Source organism: Microcaecilia unicolor, chromosome 10, assembly GCF_901765095.1.
Source record: "Microcaecilia unicolor chromosome 10, aMicUni1.1, whole genome shotgun sequence".
Taxonomy (NCBI): Eukaryota; Metazoa; Chordata; class Amphibia; order Gymnophiona; family Siphonopidae; genus Microcaecilia; species Microcaecilia unicolor.
In genome coordinates, this window is record NC_044040.1 from 139,670,283 (window position 1) to 139,689,115 (window position 18,833).

At 42.8% G+C, this 18,833-nt stretch overlaps 1 protein-coding gene across 1 annotated transcript in view; it reads right to left on the reverse strand.

The window, feature by feature from the left end:
• Nucleotides 1-18,833, reverse strand: part of CROCC2 (ciliary rootlet coiled-coil, rootletin family member 2) — an 825,280-nt gene that overhangs the window by 493,365 nt on the left and 313,082 nt on the right. The window contains 1 exon segment of the mRNA XM_030216488.1: nt 18,490-18,720. Coding sequence (XP_030072348.1) covers nt 18,490-18,720 — 231 coding nt within the window.

Below are 18,833 nucleotides of genomic sequence, written 5' to 3' on the forward strand. Positions count from 1 at the left end.
ACTGCTTACCTTGTAAAAAACTCACAAGGTTAGCTCAGCTACAGTACCTAAGACTGTGCCATCTGCATCCAGAATACAGATCTTGGACTTATTCTTGGACTGAGAGACTCCGCTGAGGTTTCAGCTCGAGTCTCAGAGGAGAAATCCACTGCTTCACCATTGAAAATCTGCCGCAGACTGCAGGGTGAGATAACAGGATTTACTACCTATGGTAATGGGGATAATTAGTCCTTGGCTTTGTCTGTGACAGATGAGTTTTATGTCATGACTTATGGTCTGTGAATTTAGCTGCTAACTGTGTATTTTGCATAAGACATGTGGTGTAAGTTCTCCTAATAATCATTAGGATATCAGTATTGTGATTGGTTGTGTAATCACTCATTTAGTTAGTCCATTAGGATAATCATATTTCATTGTCTATATTTTTGTGATAATCTATTTTTATAGCAAGTTATTTTGTATTTTGCCTGGCATTTTGACTGGCATTTTGCTTCAGAACTAATATATATATATTTCTTTACCTAATAAGTAATATATAATCCATCTGTGGCATTGTTCCTTTTTCCAACACAGCTAGCTTCCCATTGGGGTCCAAAGAGGTACGCTTCCCCTAGACACGAGTCCAGAATAATTGCTAAATTAATAGTGTTCTGTCAGCTAAGTACCTCTGGATATATATTAGGAGTTGTCCTTCTGTATATAGCATACCTACATATTGGTGGCTTGCCCTTTCTTACAGACCCAAGCATCAGGTAACTATGATTTGGATTATTCCTCCCAATGTGCATTACTTTGCATTTGCCTATATTAAATTTCATGTGCCATTTTGATGCCCAATCTTCCAGTTTCCTAAGGACTTCCTGCAATTTTTCACAGTCCACATGTGTTTTAACAACCTTGAATAGTTTTAGAACATAAGAGTAGCCATACTGGGTCAGACCAATGGTCCATCTACCCCAGTATCCTGTTTTACAATCAGTGGGCAAGCCAGGTCGCAAGTACCTGGCAGAAACCCAAATCGTGGCAACACTCCATACTACAAATTCCAGGGCAAGCAGTTGCTTCCCATGTCTGTCTCAATAACAGACTATGTACTTTTCCTCCAGGAATTTGTCTAAACCTTTTAAAAACCCAGATACGCTAACCACTGTTACCACATCCTTTGGCTAAGAGTTCCAGAGTTTAACTATTCATTGAGTGAAAAAATATTTCCTCCTATTTGTTTTAAAAGTATTTCCATGTAACTTCCTTGCGTGTGCTTTAGTCTTTGTAATTTTGGAACGAGTAAAAAAATCAATTTACTTCTACTCGTTCTACACCACTCAGGATTTTGTAGATCCCAATCATATCTCCCCTCATCCGTCTCTTTTCCAAGCTGAAAAGCCCTAACCTCTTTAGCCTTTCCTCATACAAGAGGAGTTCCATTCTCTTTATCATTTTAGTCGCTCTTCTTTGCACCTTTTCTAATTCCGCTATATCTTTTTTGAGATATGGCGATCAGAACTGAACGCAATACTCAAGGTTCAGACGCACCATGGAGCGATACAAAGGCATTATAGCATTTTCAGTCTTATTCACCATCCCTTTCCTAATAATTCCTAGCATCCTGTTTGCTTTTTTGGCCATCCCTGCACACTGAGCAGAAGATTTCAGAGTATTATCTACAGTGACACCCAGATCTTTTTCTTGCGTGCTGACTCCCAAGGTGGACCCTAGCATCAGCTAACTGTGATTCGGATTATTCTTTCCAATGTGCATCACCTTGCATTTGTCCACATTAAATTTCATCTGCCATTTGGACGTCCAGTCTTCCAATTTCCTAAGGTCTTCCTGCAATATTACACAGTCCGCACTTGTTTTAACAACCTTGAATAGTTTTGCATAATCTGCAAATTTGATCACCTCACTCATCATTCCGGTTTCCATATCATTTATAAATATGTTAAATAGTACCAGTCCCAGTCCAGATCCCTGTGGCACTCCACTCTCCTCCATTGAGAGAAATGACCATTTAACCCTACCCTCTGTTTTCTGTCCAATAGCCAATTCCTAATCCACACCAGAACCTTGCCTCGTATCCCATGACTCTTTAATTTTCTCAGAAGTCTCTCATGAAGAACTTTACCAAAAGCCTTCTGAAAATCTAGATACACTACATCAACCGGCTCACCTTTATTCATATATTTATTCACACCATCAAAGAAATGAAGCAAATTGGTGAGGCAAGACTTCCCTCGGCTGAAACCATGCTGACTCTGTCACATTAAACCATGTTTGTCTATGTGTTCTACACATTCAGTGGCCCTTTTACTAAGCAGTGGTAAGCTCACCATGGGCTCTCTGTGTGCCAATCTGGAACTACCCGCTGGGCTACCACAGGAGCCCAGCAGTAGTTTCCACCTCTAGTTGATGCCATTTATGGCGCAACAAAAATATCCTATTTTGTAGTACTAGAACTTAACTGGTGCTGCCCATTACCGCCAGGTTAGTGTGGGAGACCTCACCATCATCTCAATGGGTGTTACCCACTGCAGTAATAGGGAGCCTCAGCAGGAGTCAAAAACACGTGCTGACACTAGCCCAGGTCCCCTTTTACCACAACTTAGTAAAAGGACCCTTTACTGTACTAAGCAAAAATAATATATGTTTGTGAAAAATGAACCTGGGACTCCAGGAACAAATAATAATTATAATTTGAACTTTTACATAAATGATATCTATTAAAGTAAAATATGATCAAATGTCTTTTAGTAATTTAAGAAAATAAGCCAGTCAGATATGATTCTCTTCCTCTCTACAATTCCCTAATGTGTTTGTACACACGAACCTTATTCTACCACAACATTACTGTATTTGTTCATACTGGAATTGGCGAACGCCTTTACGGAACTATGTAAGCCACATTGAACCTGCAAATAGGTGGGAAAATGTGGGATACAAATGTAACAAATAAATAAATACAATATTGGTAAATGAAATACCAGGGCATAAGCGGCAAATTCTGAGAAATTATCATGATTTAAAAGACCTTGATGTTATTAAAACTATTATTCCTAGTACAAATTAGCTGAATGATTTGTGTTACCATTAGGTATTGGTGTTTAAATCAGATGCATAATTTGTATACTTTCAAATTAGGTGAATGATCTACATCATTTATACATGTTTATGTTTATTAAAATCTTCATATATCACTATAAGCTATGACAGTGCTTTTCAACCCAGTCCTGAGGCACACCCATACAACCGGGTTCTCAGGATATCCACAATGTATATGCATGTGTCATCTGCAAATTTAATCACCTCACTCCTCGTTCCGATTTCCAGATCATTTATAAATATGTTAAATAGCACTGGTCCCAGTACAGAATCCTGTGGCACTCTACTATTAGTACATCAGTACATAAGCACCGCCATACTGGGAAAAGACCAAGGGTCCATCAAGCCCAGCATCCTGTCTCTGACAGTGGTCAATCCAGGCTTCAAGAACCCGGCACCCCCTCCCCCCCAAAACGTAATCTCTCTATATAAAACGCACCTCCAACGTTCTAATGAAGCCTCCAAAAGTCCCAACGCTCTAAATCCGTGGTGGTGTAGATCAAAGTTTGCCCATAAGTGTTTGCCCCGCCCTCGCGTCAAACGTGATGACGTCGAGGGCGGAGCACTAACACTCAACAAATCACCGAATCGCTGCTATGCAACGTAACCTGATGTCAAACGTTTCACATCACAAACAACTGCATGGGGACAAGGGAGGAGAATGAGCAGCACAAGCGGTCACTTTCTGAACTGCAGGAAGATGACGAACATCGCTGGAAGGAGATTACAATTTTGAGGCCCATGCTCCAGCTCCCGCTATGAGCAGCATCCTTACAAAACGCCCTCCAAGAAAAAAACTACCCACAGTCCCGACATCTCCGGCACCTCAAACAAGTCGCATACCACTTTAAACCCCTCCCCCCCCCACACAAAATCAAAATGTACCCTTCCACACAAACAGGGGGAGAGGCGGACTGGCAAGGGGAGAGGACGGATGGGAAGAGGTGGCGGGGGTCCACAAACTCAGATGGAAAGAAGTGGGAGGGGTTTCTGGAACTCAGACAGGGGTGGAAGGGGGAAAGGGAGAGGGGGAGGGGGAAGGAGGGAGGAAGAGGAGGGGGGGGGGCAAAGGGGAAGGGAAGAGTAGGGGAGGTAGGGAGATGGGGGAAACCACACTCTCTCTCTGTCACACACACTGTATCTGGGTGAACACTCTCTCTCACACTCACTGTGTCCAACATACGCACTCGCACAGTCATTCTGAAACACACACACACACTCACTCACAGATACACAAGCACCCAGTCTCAATCTCTCTCTGACACACAATTGCACAGTCACTCTCACACACAGTCACTATCACACACACACACACTTTCTCAAACATACACACTACGAGGAAAACCTGGCTAGCACCCGTTTCATTTGTTTCGGAAACGGGCCTTTTATACTAGTTCTTAATAATGTTCAATGGACTTTTCCCTCAGGAATCTGTCCAACCCCTTTTAAATTCCGTAAGGCCAGCTGCTGTCATTACATTTTCCGGCAACGAGTTCCAGAGTCCAACTACACGCTGCGTAAAGAAAAACTTTCTCCTATTTGTTTTAAATCTACCATATTCTAGCTTCATCTTGTGTCCCCTGGTTTTGTTGTTGTTTGAAAGTGTAAACAAACATTTCACATCTGTCCGCTCTATTCCGCTCATTATCTTGTAGACTTCTATCATATCACCTCTCAACCGCCTTTTCTCCAAGCTGAAGAGCCCTAACCTTCTCAGCCTTTCCTCATAGAGAAGTCGTTCCATTCCCTTTATCATTTTTGTCGCCCTTCTCTGCACCTTTTCTAATTCCTTTATATGTTTTTTGAGATGCGGCGACCAGAATTGGACACAATAGTCTAAGTGCGGTCGCACCATGGAGCGATACAACAGCATTATAACGTCCTCGTGTTTGTTTTCCATCCCTTTCCTAATAATACTCAACATTCTGTGCACTTTCTTAGCCACCGCAGCACACTGAGCAGAAGTTTTTAACATCTTATCAACGATGACTCCCAGATCCCTTTCTAGGTCTGTGACTCCTAACGTGGAACTTTGCATGACATAGCTGTAATTCGGGTTCCTTTTACCCACATGCATCACTTTGCACTTGTCAACATTGAACTTCATCTGCCACTTGCACGCCCAATCTCCCTGTCTCCCGAGGTCCTCCTGTAATCTTTCACACTCCTCCAGCGACTTGATGACCCTGAATAGTTTTGTGTCATCTCCGAATTTAATTACCTCACTAGTTACTCCCATCACTCAGTGTCCCGCCTTCCTGTGATGATGTATTTCCTGTTTCCGCGAGGGCGGGACACTGTGTGAGGGAAGGGAAAGGCTAGAGGCGAGCCCGCTGTGCTGTTTTCTTCACTGCCATAGCTGCGACTGAAAACAAAAGGTTTAAACGCGGGGGGGGGGGGGGCAGGAAGGAACAGAGAGGAGGGCTGTCGAGGAGCTGAGGGCAGGAAGGCGGGGCTGGGTTGGAACTGAAGGAGACTGAAAAGGGGGAATTGGGGAAGTCACTGGACAAGGATGAGAGGGGAGGGTGGGGGGGTCAAAGGAGAATCGTTGGACATGGATGGAGGGAGGACAGAGGAGAATTGCTGGACGGATAGGAGGGGAGAGCAGGGGAGAGAGGCGAAATCACTGGACATGGAGGGGAGGGGCAGAGGAGTGAGGAGAATTGCTGGACATGGATGGATGGAGGGGGCAGGGGAGAGAGGACTTTTGCTGGATATGGATGGAGTAGAGGGCAGGGGAGAATGGAGAGTTGCTGGACATGGATGGATGGAGAGGAAGGAACTAAAACTCATAGACTGAAAAGGGGGAGCTGGGGAAGTCACTGGACATGGATGGGAGGGGAGGGTGGAGGTCAAAGGAGAATCATTGGACATGGGGGGGGGGGGGAGGGCAGAGGAGAATCCACAACAGAACGTTGCCTTCTATCTCATGACTCTTTAATTTTCTCAGGAGTCTCTCATGAGGAACTTTGTCAAAAGCTTTCTGAAAATCTATGCAGGAAGTTAAATGTGAGTTGGTTTTATAGGAAGCTTTGATTCTAGTATGGGGAGATTTGCTCTCTTATCCAGATTCTAGAAGGGAAGTGATAAGAGAAGGAAAGCTTAAGTGTACTAAACTAACGAAAGAAAACAGTGCTGTTACACTGAACTACCTTGCTGGTTCTATGTGGTTTCCATTAAAAAAAGAACCAGGCATACCTCGGAAGTAACAATTGAGAAAAAAGACAAAAATCAAATAAATTATAAAAGAGAATCTAGTATTAAACATTTCAAAAATGTCTCAAATAGCCATGTTTTAAGAGTTTTTCTAAATAGCAAGACTATTGAAAGATCTAATATTGCCCGGGAGCTCATTCCAGAATTTTATTCCCATAGAAACAAATGAGAACTGGAAGACTGACAAATCTGACAAATTTTGAGGTTGGGAGATGTAAAAGTAAAGTATTCCATAGTTTTATGGTGTTACCCTGACAAGGAAGAGTAAATAATGACAATATATATTTGAGAATGAGGCCATGTAAAGTTTTAAAGATGATTGTACAAGCTTTAAAATATATCCTAGCTTTAATGGGAAGTCAGTGGGCCCTCACTAAGAGGGGAGACACCCTGTCATACTTCTTAGCAGAACAGATCAAACAAACTGCTACATTTTGCAAAGTTTGCAGCCTCTTTAAAACTAGTTGCATGCATCTAATAAAAAGTACATTACAATAATCTAGGTGGCTTAAAATCAAGGACAGAACAACCTACCTAAACTGTAGGGATTCAAAGCAGATGAAAAAGTTTGCCCTGAAATATGAAGCAGAGGTGTATAATAACGAAGGTCTGTTAAAGCTGGGCAGCATCAGAAAAGGGAGAGTTCAACACATAGATTTAATATTAAGGCACTGCTGTGTATGTGTGCTTGGTGTGTCTGAAAACATGGACTGGAGTACCACTGTGATACCCTAAGAGAGGGTTGGAGGTAGGCCTCTAGAATAACACAGCCGGACAAAGAGATATAAATGAAAACAAGCATTTATTTAATTGAATCCTGAGGCCTCTTATGTTACAGGGCCAGGATCACAGGGAAATACACTTCTGCAATTCAATAGCAGTCTTAAACAGGCTTCAGGCTGGCAAGGCCTGAACACAGTCTGTGGCTGGTAGGGCAGCCCGCCCCAAACACAGCCTGTGAGTCATTCTCAGTTATTCTTTGAATACTAGGGTCTGGTTCCAGCAAGACCTCAGAACAAGGCTTGTCAGCAGTGGTGTGTTGGCTCGCAAGAGCCGCTTGTTAAATTTTGACAGCTCTTGCGAGCCGGTTGTTGTTGGGGGCGAGCCGACTCCATTGCGGGAGGTAAGCATGGCAGGAGGGCGCCATCACAGGCCATGCTTACCTCCCCTGCCGCTCCGAAGCATGTCCAACGATGTCCTTCGCCCCCACCATCCCCTCCCGCTCCCATCCGTCTTTTTTTAATTACCTCCGTCGAAGCGCACGCTATTTAAAGCCCTGCTGCGTGCTGGCCGTCTCCAGGCTTTCCCTGCTTGCTTCGGATGATATTCGTGCCTTAGTCCCGCCTTCATTCTGACGTCATTTCCTTTTTTCGCAAATACCCCCCCCCCCCCCCGGGTATAGCCAGCTCTGCAATTTTTTTTGGGGGGGGGGGCGCAGAGGTGGATGGGGGGGCGCCGAGGTGGACCGGGGAGAGAGCCTGTTGTTAAAAATTTACCAGCACACCACTGCTTGTCAGTCTCAAACAAGAAGCAAAAGTGGATTACCTCAGCCAGGTCACAATTCTTAACCATATGTTGTGGTCATAGGTGCGCTTGGGGAGGCTTGGGGAGGCTTGGGGAGGCTTGGGGAGGCTAAGCCTGCCCAGCCCAACTGTGACCTGCTTCCCCTGCCTTCTCCTCGAATTCAGCAGGGCAGGAACAAAATTGTACTTTCCTGTCCCTGCTGGCACCTGCCTCTTTTCTTACCAGCTGCAGCTGCCTGCCTGACTCGATGTATCCCTAAGGCTCCTTCCCCAGCGGTTCCGGCTCTGCTGGAAGGGAACCTCCCACCTGTAACACATATCCTGCCTGCTGCCTTTCCCGCATCAGAGCCTGCCTGTGACCGTGAGCCTGAGTGTTGTAGCCTAGTGGTTAGTGCAGTGGACTTTGATTGTGGAGAACTGAGTTTGATTCCCACTGAGTGATTTTATATTCTGGAGGACATAGGATTAAGATGATAGGGTCCTCCTGATCATGGATTCCCACTGCAGCTCCTTGTGACTCTGGGCAAATCACTTAACCCTCCATTGCCCCTGGTACAAAATAAGTACCTGAATATATGTAAACTGCTTTGAATGTAGTTGCAAAAAACTCAGAAAGGTGGTATATCAAGTCCCATTTCCCTTTCCCTCTTTTCAATCAGTGACCAACACCGAACGAGCCAGGGAGGGAGTCAGCAGATCACGGTAAGGAGTATTTGGGTCTCTTATTGCTTTGTTGAACAACAGACTGGTGAGGGGAGGGGGTGATGATGCTGGATGTTGAAGAGAGGAGAGAGAGAGATGGGGAGGCATAGTGGCAATGTTGGATGGTAGTGAGGGGCAGGACAGTGGGGCAATACTGGATTGGGGCAGAGAGAGAGAGAAGTTTTATAAGTTAAAATAAAAATAAATATTATGTTTCATGCATTTCTCTTTTGTTTAAACATAAATAAATGGGCTATAAACCCCTAATGCAGTCCATTGGTTTGGGTCTCTTATTGCTAAATTGCTTTGTTGAACAGGAGACTGGTGAGGGGATGAGGTCATGATGCTGGATGATGAAGGGAGGAGACAGGGATGGGGAGAGATAGCGGCAATGTTGGACAGTGGTGATGGCAAGACAATGGGGCAATGTTGGATTGGGGCAGAGAGAGAGAGAGGTTTTATAAGTCAAAATAAAAATACATATTTTGTTTCATGCAGATCTCTTTTGTTTAAACATAACTAAATGGGCTATAAGCCCCTAATGCAGTCCATTGGTTTTCTTATATTTTTTTCTTGTGATGACTTATACTGTACCAAAATTGAAAACTCTTATCTCTATCTAGTTGTTAATAGAAGGAGTTCATTGTGAACACTATCCACCCTAACAGGTTGTTTTGTGGCTGTACATGTTGAATTGTGATATTATGATCCCTTGTTTCATATTGTTGATGGTCTGTGTTTTCCGTATGGGTGGTATATTGGTGTAATAAGGTCTGCCCAGTGTAATATTTACAGTGCTGCCTTTTCATGCATAATGTTACTTCACTAATGTGACCATTTCATTTTGGGATTTTCAATGGATGGAAATAGCAGTGTTTAATAATTGATAACATTTTTGAATAGTATACATTGGTTAATATGTGCTTTGAACAACTACTTTATTCTTTGACATATGATACATATCTAATATATAAATTTAATAAAAGGTATTAATTGTGACTATTTTATTTTTATTTATTTTTTTCTGTGTGTTCTCAGACAATTATGGATATAAGCCCACCCCTGGTACCACCCCTAACTCCGCTCCTTTTAGCCTCCCCAAACAGTTGGGCCACCGACTGCCTATGGTTGTGGTGATGTACCTTGGCGCTTCGATTCCTTGTTCTCTCTGAGCATCCCTAACCTCAGACAGGCCCTGTCTTACAGACCTGCCAAGTCTCCCATATTCAGTGGGAGACTCCCACTTTGGCGGGCCATCTCCCGTCCTCCCGCCAAAGCGGTGAAGTCTCCCGCTGAGATTTCATCGGCCGCCGCCGCTGCTTCTCTCAAGGCAGCAGTGGCGGAAAAACAAAACAAAAAAAGCAAACGCGCGGAGAGCGCAGCACTGTCTTCAGGCATGCGCTGTCAGTTCTGCCGGTCCTCTGCCCCGGAACTCAAAGTTGACGTCAGCAGGGGCAGAGGACCAGCAGAGCTGACAGCGCATGCCTGAAGGCTGCTGCGGCCCCGCGTTTGCTTGCTTTATTTTTTTGTCGTGGATGTAGTTGCTGCACAGCACAGGCTGCATCGTGGTGGAGGGATCGGATGAAAAGTTGAAGCCATTGATTGGTCTCTGTAAGTAAGTAAATTGTAACCTCTGAGCTGCTGCATCCACGGTTGTCATTTTTATATTGTTGGTAGCATTTTTTGTTATTTATCTCACTTAAATTTTAAAAAATTGCTGGCTTGTGCAGTATACAGATGTAGAGTAGTAATTTGTTAGAAAGTGTAATCAGTGTATCATTTGGAGGAGCTGGTTATAGGGACACTCTAGCACTGTTATATTGGTGAAGAAATTTTTTTTCTCAAGGTAAATGGCCTCTATGAGAATCAGGTGTTCAACATTCAGAGTTTCTATTTATGTATTTATTTATGTAATTTATATCCCATAATTAAACATGAATTGGGTTGAAACCTGGAAGCACTTAAAATGTTTTTTTTCCTATGCCTACATCAAAAGAAATTCAAGACAACACAAGGTAGAGTGGGTGGAGCCAAGCCAGAGTGGGCGTGGCTGGGCATGTACTAAAATCTCCCTCTCAAAAATTGGGACCCCTTGGCAGCTCTGGTCTTATATACTTCTTGGTTTTGGCTCCACCCCTCCTCCCGGCTTACTTTCTCCCGGACAGGACTAGTGTACTTAAGGTGGGCTCAGGCTGTCTAAAGGGCTATTCTTAAGGGTGTGGGGCAGAGTTTTATAAACCCCTTCTCAGCCATGTTAAAACAGGAATTGTAAAAGGGGGGAAATAAAGAATTACCTGTTGTATGGTTATAACTGGGAAAGGAAATAATCCCAAGTTAGTGATATGAAGATGCCATGAGTTTTGTTAAGAAACATTAAAGCTTTTGATTTTGAAAAGCTTTAGTGTGGCTCTGCTGTGTGCGAGGCCCTTGAAAGTAGTGACTGCTTAATAAGGCCATGGCAGGGTTTGTCGTAATGGCCTATAGAGGGCACTAGGCCCAGAACATTGAGGATCTGGGACCAGGATGGCCTGGGATCATCATAATAGACATGGATTAAATAGGGAAAACAAACATAGATTTAACCAATCTATGGGGCCCTTTTACTAAGTGGTGATAGGGTTACCTCATGGTACGCAGCAAAACAGCACTACTGCTGGGCACACTGAGGTGTCCCATTGCTGTGATCACGCACCGATCCCCATGCTATAAAATAGAAATGATTTTCTAGCGTGGGGGGCAGGGAGTAGGCTTGTCTAGCAGTAATCGGGCAGCATATGACCACCACCTGCTGCCCGATTACTGCAGCATTAGCACATGATCCCTTACCACCAATTAAACAAGTGGTGGTAAGGGCTCAGATGGGAATGGCCGCACGCCAATTGTGAAATTAGCACTTGGCCATTACTGACACAAATTACAATTCTGGCATTTTTCTACCATGCTAGAAAGTGGCCAGAGTGTGCAGCAAACCCACACGCTAAATGTAGCACTGGCCACTTTCTAGCGCAGCTTGGTAAAAGGACCCCTATGCCTCGCCAATCTGCTATATTTCTCTAAAGGAGTGAACAAACGTGGATAAAGGTGGATAATATTTTAAGAAGGCATTTAAGTACCTCATGAACAACTCCTGAGGAAATTAAAAAAATCATGGGATGGAAAGCAGTGTCATAAAGATGTTAAATCACAGGAAGATTGTGAAAAATTGTGAGAGGCCATTATGAGACTGAGCATCCAAATGGCTGATGAAATTTAATATAAGCAAGTGTAAAGTGATGATTGTTGGGAAGAGGAACCCAAACTATAGCTTTGTGATGCAAATTTCCACATTAGGAATCACCACTCAGGAAAAGGATTTAGGTGTCATTGTTGATACAGTACAGCCTCAATTATCTGACATTCACTGATCCGACCATCTTGCATATCTGACAGACCCCCCCCCCCCCCCCCCCCCCCGGTGATGTCACGCAGCTTCTCTTTCCATTTTTCGATCCTACTTTTACTACAAAACAGCACCATTGTGAGCCAGGACCCTGCTGTTACTGCCTCTCTTTCTGCATTGTTTGAGGAGTTACCATTGTTTTCCGTATTATCTGACTTTTCATTTATCTGACAATGGGCCGGTCCCATTTAAGTCGGATAATCGAGACTTTATTGTAATACGTTGAAGCCCTCTTTTCAATGTGTAGCAGTGGCTAAGAAAGCAAACAGAATGGCAGGAATTTCTAGGCAAGGAATGGAGAACAAAACTGAGAATATTATAATGGCTTTGTATTGCTCTATATTGTAACCGCACCGTGAATATTGTGTGCAATTCTAGTCATCACATCTCAAAAAAGATATAGTAGAATTAGAAAACATACAGAGAAGGGTATCCAAAATAATAAAGGGGATGGGATGACTTCCCTGTGTTCTAGGACCTAGGGCCAGGGCCGCCGAGAGGGGGGGCAGGGGGGGCAAAATTCCCCGGACCTCCAAGGGGGGCCCGGCGTCGCAGCCCCCTCCACCCGCCCCCTCCATCCACCACCAGGCCGGGCCCCCCTGAATTAAAATCATAGCGCCTCACCTCGACCTCGCTCCGTGTGAAAGAAGTGCTTCTTTCACATGGACCGAGGTCGAGGTGAGGCGCTATGATTTTGATGGAGGGGGGCAGGTGGAGGGGGGGGGGCAGCAACGATGATGACCTCGGGGGGGGGGGGGGCGGTGGCGGCAGAGCCCGGCCCAGTCTCTCGGCGCCCTGCCTAGGGCTCTTCAACTTGAAGAAGAGACAGCTGAGGGGAGATAGTGGTCTGTGAAATACTGAGTGGAGTAGAATGGGTAGATGTGGATTTCTGGTTTTCTGTTTCCAAAAATACAAGGACTAGGCAGCATGCAATGAAGCTATATTTATTCACTCAAGCTCTGGAATTCATTGCCACAGAATGTTTTAAAAGTGGTTAGCATAGCAGGGTTTTAAAAAGTTTTGGACAAGAGGTTTATTCCTTTATTCCTAAAGAATTATTGCTTCCTAGTGGAGCTGATACCACTGAAGTGGTGGTATTTTCAGAATCTCAAGGTATTTCCCTTAAAGATATCTGGGCGGTTGTATCGCAAACTGAAAATTATCTGAAGCAGGTGGTTCCACAATTGTGTCAATTTTCCTCTGATGTTGTTACCAATTTTAAGGGATGTGATGGAACCCTGCCTTCCATAATCATCTCAATCCAAACTATGGAATCAAGAATTGCCTCTTTATAATTGACTTTCGCTCTAGTGATTAAGGACAGCACAGTCCTCCATTGTAAGACTGAAGCTAAGGAAAATTCAGCAAGTGCTAGGAACCTTAGGTTCCTGAATTTTCCTAAGACTCATTTGTTATCTGCTAAAGTAAAACTTCCTTAAAATATTTACGAAGTAGTATGTTTAATTCTGAAGTAGAGGAGTGTGGTAGCCGTGTTAGTCCACTCTTAAGGTTATCAATAGAAATCAAACAAAATAAAACATGGAAAAGAAAATAAGATGATACCTTTTTTATTGGACATAACTTAATACATTTCTTGATTAGCTTTCGAAGGTTGCCCTTCTTCGTCAGATCGGAAATAAGCAAATGTGCTAGCTGACAGTGTATATAAGTGAAAACATTCAAGCATTATTATGACAGTCTGACAGGGTGGGAGGATGGGGGTGGGTCGGAGGTATGCATGGGGACATCAAAGCATATCATTGATATTCTAACAGGATGGGTGTGGATAGGTGAGGGGTGGGGTGATCAACAGAGACATACAGCTTTATGGTTTATAATGGGCTAGGAACCCCAGGTCCTTGTTAAGTCCTTTCTGTTGGGTGTTAAAATATTCAATCACCCCACCCCTCACCTATCCACACCCATCCTGTTAAAATATCAATGATATGCTTTGATGTCCCCATGCATACCTAGGACCCACCCCATCCTCCCACCCTGTCAGACTGTCATAGTAATGCTTGAATGTTTTCACTTATATACACTGTCAGCTAGCACATTTGCTTATTTCCGATCTGACGAAGAAGGGCAACCTTCGAAAGCTAATCAAGAAATGTATTAAGTTATGTCCAATAAAAAAGGTATCATCTTATTTTCTTTTCCATGTTCTATTTTGTTTGATTTCTATTGATAACCTTAAGAGTGGACTAACACGGCTACCACACTCCTCTACTTAAGATGGAAGATACCGCATACAGCCGCATGAAAAAGCAAATGAACAAACTTTTGGAAAAAGAAACAAAAGTGAACAGTCATCTTTACTTTCTGACAATCTGCAAGAAGAAAGACATCATTCCCAAAGGACTGAGGATCAAAAATCCTTTGGCTACTACTTACAATTCTGACTATGCAGAGAAACTCTGCAAACGCACTAGTCAGAAACTAAGAAATGAACTTATACATCAACTCTACAAGAAAAAAAGAATAATACAAACCCAAAGGGATGTAATCCTTAGGAACATGGAGGAATTACATCCACACCTTGTGAACCAACTTAAAGAGGACCTACATAACATCCAAGGAGAAAAACAATACATTGCTATCCGCAAAAAGGAAATAAAGCTATATTCTCTTCTTCAAAATCAAAGAGAGAGAAACTGCTTATCCTTGAATAGCTACAGCTCTGCAGAACCAACATCCCCAGACACCTTGGAGACACTTGGATACACATCTGAGGCATGTGAAAATCAGAGCCCAAACAAACCAGGGAATACTGATCACACCTTTACAGATGCAAACCAAATGGGGATAATAAACCTCTTGAACCATCAATTATCACAACATGAGGTCTCTGTGCTCTCAAAAGGGCTTTCATTCTGCCCATCTAGTAAACTAGATGAACTCCAACTATACTCAGACCTAGAAGAATTCTTTAGAAAAATGCGCCTTAAAACACATTTCTATAATAAAGGGACACCAAACAGACCGGAGTACAGTCTTAAACAAAAGAACACTTATTTCACCCCACAGGAGGGACAAAACTACAAGCTGGATAATTACATAGAAAGTTTCAGACATAGGGTGAAATCCCAACTTTCCAACAAACAAAAGAGAATCCTGTACAATCTTACCCCACAAGAAAGAGCGGCCATAAGAACCCTACAAACTAACGAACGCATTATCATCAAACCCGCAGACAAAGGAGGCGCAGTGGTAATTATGGACATACAAAAATACATTGAAGAGGGGCACAGACAGTTCTCAGACAATAAATACTACAGGAAACTAACTGAGGACCCCACACAGGATTACACAAAACAGCTGAAAGACCTTATCAAAACATTTCCTACACAAGCGCAACCTCACCTGAAGTAACTCATACCAAACCAACCTGCTGTGGGCTCATTCTACATGCTACCCAAGATCCACAAACTGGGAAACCCTGGCAGACCAATCATATCAGGTATTGGCACACTCACGGAAGAAATATCTGGATTCATAGAGGGAATTCTGAAACCTCTCGTACACAAAACTAACAGCTTCATACAAGACACCACAGACTTTCTGAATAAATTGAAAAATATCAAGCAACTACCACCTAACACCCTTCTGGTCACGATGGATGTAGAATCACTATACAGCAACATTCCACATGCAGATGGCATAGCTGCATGTGGAAGACTCCTAAAAAAAATCCACACTGGACCATCAATACTCACCAGAAACTATTACAAAATTAATCAAATTCATTTTAACTCACAACTACTCCCGCCTTAACAATGATATCTATCTGCAAATAATGGGCACTGCGATGGGCACCAGGACAGCACCCCAATATGCCAACCTTTTTATGGCTGAGCTGGAAGAGACATTTCTGAATACACACCAGACCAAACCTCTAAAATACTACCGGTACATCGATGACATTTTTATGATTTGGACGGAGGGTGAAGAAACTCTGAAACAATTTTATTCTGCCTTCAATACATACCATCCTACAATCAGATTCAAAATTGACTACTCCCCAGAAAAAGTCAATTTTTTGGACACCACGGTCTCAATCAGTGATGGCTGTATACAAACATCTATATACAAGAAACCCACAGACAGATGCAGCTACCTCCTCAACTCCAGCTTCCATCCTTCACATACAAAAAGATCCATCATTTACAGCCAAGCCACAAGATACCACCGTATCTGCTCTGACCCAGGGGACAGAGACAGACACCTTAAAAGCCTGAGTGCATCCTTCAAACAGAAAGGCTACAACCCCAAAATAATCTCCAAGAATATTGCCTCCTCCCTCAAAACACCCAGGGAGAATCTGCTACAGTACAAGGAGAAAAAATCCACAGACAGAATTCCCCTTGTAGTGACATACAATCCAGAGCTGGAAAAACTGAGGAAAATCATAAGATCTACAACCTATACTCCAGGAGGATGAATTACTGAAAGAGATATTCCCATCCCCACCAGTACTGGCCTTCCGACAACCACCCAACTTAAAACACAAGCTAATCAGAAGTAAACTTCCATCACAGACTGAAAAGGAACAGAAGGGCACACGTCCCTGTAATTTATCCAGTTGCAAACTATGCCAAAATATTTCACAGGACCCCACAGTTACCCACAAAGGAAAGATATTCAACATAAAGGGATCTTTCACTTGCTCATCTTCCAATGTGGTATATATCATTCAGTGTAAAAAATGTAACGAAGGATGCTATATTGGAGAAACAGGCCAGATGCTTAAGACAAGATTCAATTTACATAGACATCATATGAACAATACAGCCAGTAGGGCCCCCACCCCAGTGGGACAGCACTTCACAGAACCAGGACACTGTACCAGTGATTTCACAGTGAGAATACTGAAAGGTAACTTTAAAACCATACAAGAACGTAAGACCGTTGAAGTCAGAATGATTGAATATTTTAACACCCAACAGAAAGGACTTAACAAGGACCTGGGGTTCCTAGCCCATTATAAACCATAAAGCTGTATGTCTCTGTTGATCACCCCACCCCTCACCTATCCACACCCATCCTGTTAGAATATCAATGATATGCTTTGATGTCCCCATGCATACCTCAGACCCACCCCCATCCTCCCACCCTGTCAGACTGTCATAGTAATGCTTGAATGTTTTCACTTATATACACTGTCAGCTAGCACATTTGCTTATTTCCGATCTGACGAAGAAGGGCAACCTTCGAAAGCTAATCAAGAAATGTATTAAGTTATGTCCAATAAAAAAGGTATCATCTTATTTTAATTCTGAACAAATTTCTTTTGTAAATTGTTATTATTTACCAACTTGAAAATAGTTCCAGGTCAAGAGGAGGATTTGGTCCCTTTGGCTCCCTCAGTGAATGCAGATTTTACTGCCTTTCTGGAGGATTCAACAGATAATATTCCACCCTCTTGGTAGTTTTTTTTCTAAGGAAGGTGATAAAGCAGCAATTATGAAGGCGTATTTCAAGAATAAGAGTAAGATTTTTTTGTGGAAATCCTGTGCAAAGTTTTCCAGACATTCTCAGGCTATGCAATCAGCCAGGAAGGCCTTTTGGGCCATGCACTCTTGGGTCTTGGCCAAGGGTGCCTCCTTTTTCTTGAAATTCCCCTGTAAGTGCTTAGTCACATATAGAGATAATCAATATATATTTTATGATTCTTTGCAACTGGAGTAATTTTTTATCAGGAATTGATAATGTCACTTAGGGTTGTGATTTGATTAATGGGGAGATAATTTAATTGAACAGTTTATCCCTTTTTTCTTAAAGAAAAAATACAGATAACTATCTATTTCTCCTCCTGTAATGTGGGCTTGATATATGAACATTTCTGGTTTTATTATCAGATGTTATTGTCTTCTGTATTGTTAATTTCTATTTGCCTTATGTTTTCTTGGGAGTGTATTGTCATAAAATCAAATTAAAAAAGAAAAAGGTTTGGACAAGCTCCTACAAAAAAAGTCCAAAATCCATTATTAAGGCAAACTTGAGAAACTACACTGCTTATTTCTGGGATAAGCAGCATACAAATATTTTGGGATCTTATTGGGTATTTGAGACCTGGATTGGCCACTGTTGGAGACAGGGTACTGGGCTTGGTGGACCTTTGGTCTTTACTAGTATGGTGATGCTTATCTACTTATGTAATTGTGTGCTTTCCCCATTGTCTGAAAAAGAGTGAGGAGGTGGCAGTGAGAGGTCAGGAAAAGGATAGTTTTGAAAACCTGGCAGGCATATATGAATTGGTTCCAGTGCAGATATACATGTAAACAAATACATTGGATCTTCTGACCCCCCACTAGCTAGCCAGATTTTCAAATTGCCCCCTTTATAAATCAAGTCTATCCTCCCAAATGTACAGCCTACCTCCTTTGTTCTGTTGATAATCTTTATGCAACTGAACACATTATGAACTTTACCAGGTATTGTATTAAATTGATTGGCTTCCTTCAGTCCGTTAGGTACTGGAGTGAGAGCTCCCAGTTATGTGCTTGTTACCTGAGTGATTTGATCATTCAGCTGACTCTTCTCTCTGTGAATTGTGATGAATTGTTCTTCTAGTTTTTCTTGCGTCTCCTCTGCCTTTAGCCAGTTTTGCTCCAGTATTCGTTTCTCAGCACAGATCCGGTCCAGCTGTTGTTGAAGCTGAGCTATCTCCTCCTTCAGGGCATTCCTTTTCTGTTCAGTCTCTCGTTTCTGTTCCAGTACTGAGCTCCTTTCACTCTCCATCTTCACAACAAGAACAAGTGAGGGACAGAAAGGTAGAAATGTATCTTACATAATGTGAGAGATTTTTATAATAGTGTACAGTGCAGTTCATGTGAACTAAATAACCTGCATGA